The 3204-nt window shown below is 45.2% G+C and overlaps 1 protein-coding gene across 3 annotated transcripts in view; it reads right to left on the bottom strand.

Moving 5' to 3' along the window:
- Positions 1 to 252: 252 nt before the first annotated feature.
- me1 (malic enzyme 1, NADP(+)-dependent, cytosolic) overlaps positions 253 to 3204 on the bottom strand; it is a 286578-nt gene continuing 283626 nt past the window's right edge. For 2 of the 3 annotated variants that reach the window (XM_061916429.1, XM_061916430.1), the window contains exons 14-15: positions 831 to 929; positions 253 to 751 (exon numbers count right to left, since the gene is read on the bottom strand). In XM_061916429.1, the coding sequence (XP_061772413.1) occupies positions 584 to 751; positions 831 to 929 (267 nt within the window). In that variant the 3' untranslated portion in view covers positions 253 to 583. The remainder of the gene's footprint in view (positions 752 to 830; positions 930 to 3204) is intronic. The other variant, XR_009808883.1, reaches the window with a different exon arrangement.

The following is a 3204-nucleotide window of genomic DNA, read 5'->3' as shown; positions in this document are numbered from 1 at the left end:
CCCTGTGAGTGATTTTTTTCTTAAATATGAGCTCGCAGCAGCCAGCGTCATCTCACAAGATCCTCGGGTGCCGAGAATGTCAAACAACTGACGAAAGTAAAGTCTTGGTATGATTGATGATTGCTCATTTTTATGTCTATTTTTTAATGCCTGGCTTGAGATCGACTGACACACCCTCCGAGATCGACCAGTCGATCGCGATCGACGTAATGAGCACCCCTGATCTACATGATATTGTACAAATAAAGTGAGAACAGTTCAAACTATATTCTTTATTTATTTGTTTTAGCATCAAATGGCATTGTTCAATCAATTATATTACGATATAATTCTGTGTAAGCGGTGCATGTTTTTTTTTTTTTTTCAGCAGGTGGTTGCAGTGATGCAAAATACCATAATAAGTTAGTGGTGAGGAATTCAGTTATGAAGTTATTTGCACCACCTCCTTTTACCTGAACTAAACAACTTAATACACTTTATAAAAAGCCCAAAACGTCATTTAAAGCAGCATCGAACATCAATATAGTGATTCTTTACAGGTCCTCTTTAGTAGTTACCTTCATACCTCGTGAGGCTCACTTGGTCAAAGCTTGCATGATTGGAGCGTCGTGCTTCCTTCGGGCCAACCGTACAAGTCTGCACTAAAGTCCTCATAGTCGATGCTGTAAACCAGCGATCGCACGTACGCCTCCTTGTCGGATGGCTCTGGGCGAAGTGTGGCTATGTTGTGCTCGTAGGCGTACTCCACGATCTGCCACAAACACGTGTTATTGTGTGATGAAACACAACATTAAGTCATTTGAGAGAACACAGAGCTGGAACGCGCTCACCTTGACTGCCAGCGTGAGAGAAACCTCGGTGATGGAGCTGAGAGGAGGATACAGTCTTCCCTCCGCCAAGTCCTTCTCCGTCACCTGCTGAGCAAGACCCTGCGCCAACGTGTGCACAAATTGAAACGTTATGCTTATAAAGTGGAGGAGTTCAAGTACCTAGGAGTCTTGTTCACGAGTGAGGGAAGAGTGGATCGTGAGATCGACAGGCGGATCGGTGCGGCGTCTTCAGTAATGCGGACCTTGTATCGATCCGTTGTGGTGAAGAAGGAGCTGAGCCGGAAGGCAAAGCTCTCAATTTACCGGTCGATCTACGTTCCCATCCTCACCTATGGTCATGAGCTTTGGGTCATGACCGAAAGGATAAGATCACGGGTACAAGCGGCCGAAATGAGTTTCCTCCGCCGTGTGGCGGGGCTCTCCCTTAGAGATAGGGTGAGAAGCTCTGCCATCCGGGAGGAACTCAAAGTAAAGCCGCTGCTCCTCCACATCGAGAGGAGCCAGATGAGGTGGTTCGGGCATCTGGTCAGGATGCCACCCGAACGCCTCCCTAGGGAGGTGTTTAGGGCACGTCCAACCGGTAGGAGGCCACGGGGAAGACCCAGGACACGTTGGGAAGACTATGTCTCCCGGCTGGCCTGGGAACGCCTCGGGATCCCCCGGGAAGAGCTAGACGAAGTGGCTGGGGAGAGGGAAGTCTGGGTTTCCCTGCTTAGGCTGTTGCCCCCGCGACCCGACCTCGGATAAGCGGAAGATGATGGATGGATGGATGGATGGATGCTTATAAAGTCAAACCTCACTTTTTAGGAGTAATCTGTCCAAAATTAAAGGTGGTATTGTACATTAATCTTCGAAACTAATCCGTTCCAGGCACCCCCAAACGCTGTTTACAGAGAATAGTTGTAGTTTTTTTTTTCTTTCTGGGGCCGTACACACTGAGAGACAAATACATTACATTGCCAAAAGTATTTGGCCACCTGCCTTGACTCCCATATGAACTTAAAGAGCCATCCCATGGAATTGTCCAAAATATTTTGGTATCATGGCGCATTCAATCAATCAATGTTTACTTATGTAGCCCTAAATCACTAGTGTCTCAAAGGGCTGCACAAACCACAACACAAACCACTACGACATCCTCGGTAGGCCCACATAAGGGCAAGGAAAACTCACACCCAGTGGGACGTCGGTGACAATGATGACTATGAGAACCTTGGAGAGGACGAAAACAATGGATGTCGAGCGGGTCTAACATGATACTGTGAATTGATTAACGTGGACCCCGACTTAAACAAGTTGAAAAACTTATTCGGGTGTTACCATTTAGTGGTCAATTGTACGGAATATGTACTGTGCAATCTACTAATAAAAGTATCAATCAATCAATCAATCAATCAATCGATCAATCAATCAATACTGTGAAAGCTCAATCTATCCCAAGTGGAGGCGGATCAGCATCGCAGAGATGTCCCAAGCCGATACACAGGCATTCAAAGTTCCTTTCACTGGAACTAAAGGGGCCAAGCCCAACTCCTGAAAAAAAAACAACCCCACACCATAATTCCTCCTCAACCAAATTTCACACTCGGCACAATGCAGTCCGAAATGCAGCGTTCTCCTGTAACGTCCAAACCCAGCCTTGTCCATCAGATTGCCAGATGGAAAAGAGTGACTGTATGGCTTAGATGCAGCTGCGCGGCCATGAAAACCCATTTTATGACGCTCTCTAGTACTATACGTGGGCTAATTGCCTAGTGGTTAGAGCAGGGGTCGGGAACCTTTTTGGCTGAGAGAGCCATGAAAGCCAAATATTTTAAAATGTATTTCCGTGAGAGCCGTATTGTATTGTTAACCCTGAATACAACTGTCAGGTTCAAACACTGATGAGATATTAAACAGACAAGAAGCAAGGAATTAAACAGAGACAGGATTCAGTTTAGCTCAATGTGTTGTGATCCGATGGTCGGATCATCACCAAATTGTTATTTTTGTTCCATTTTTATATCACTCTGCGGTTTGACATACTTAGTTCCTGTTTTGTTCGTTTCCATGGTCACTCATTAGTTTCAGCTGCTACTCTCTTTTCCAGCACACCTGTCTTTACTAATCACCACCTGTTTATAAGCCAGCGTTTTCTGTTCACTGATTGTTGGATCTTAGTTTGTTCACATACATCTGTTTATGACTTGTCTCTCACTCTCGTTTTCGCTAGCTCTCACGCTAAGCTTTATTTTATTCCTAGCTTTCACGCTAGTTGTTTTGTGTTTCCTTTTGTGTGTCTTTGTGCTTCGGTTTGTTTGTCCTAGCTTTCCATGCTAGCGCTTTTATTTGCCTTTTCTATTTGTATCAGTGTTTTTGTTCATAGCTCCTTTTG

This window comes from Nerophis ophidion, linkage group LG11 (genome assembly GCF_033978795.1).
Source record: "Nerophis ophidion isolate RoL-2023_Sa linkage group LG11, RoL_Noph_v1.0, whole genome shotgun sequence".
Taxonomy (NCBI): Eukaryota; Metazoa; Chordata; class Actinopteri; order Syngnathiformes; family Syngnathidae; genus Nerophis; species Nerophis ophidion.
This window is presented reverse-complemented; position numbering and strand designations above follow the sequence as displayed.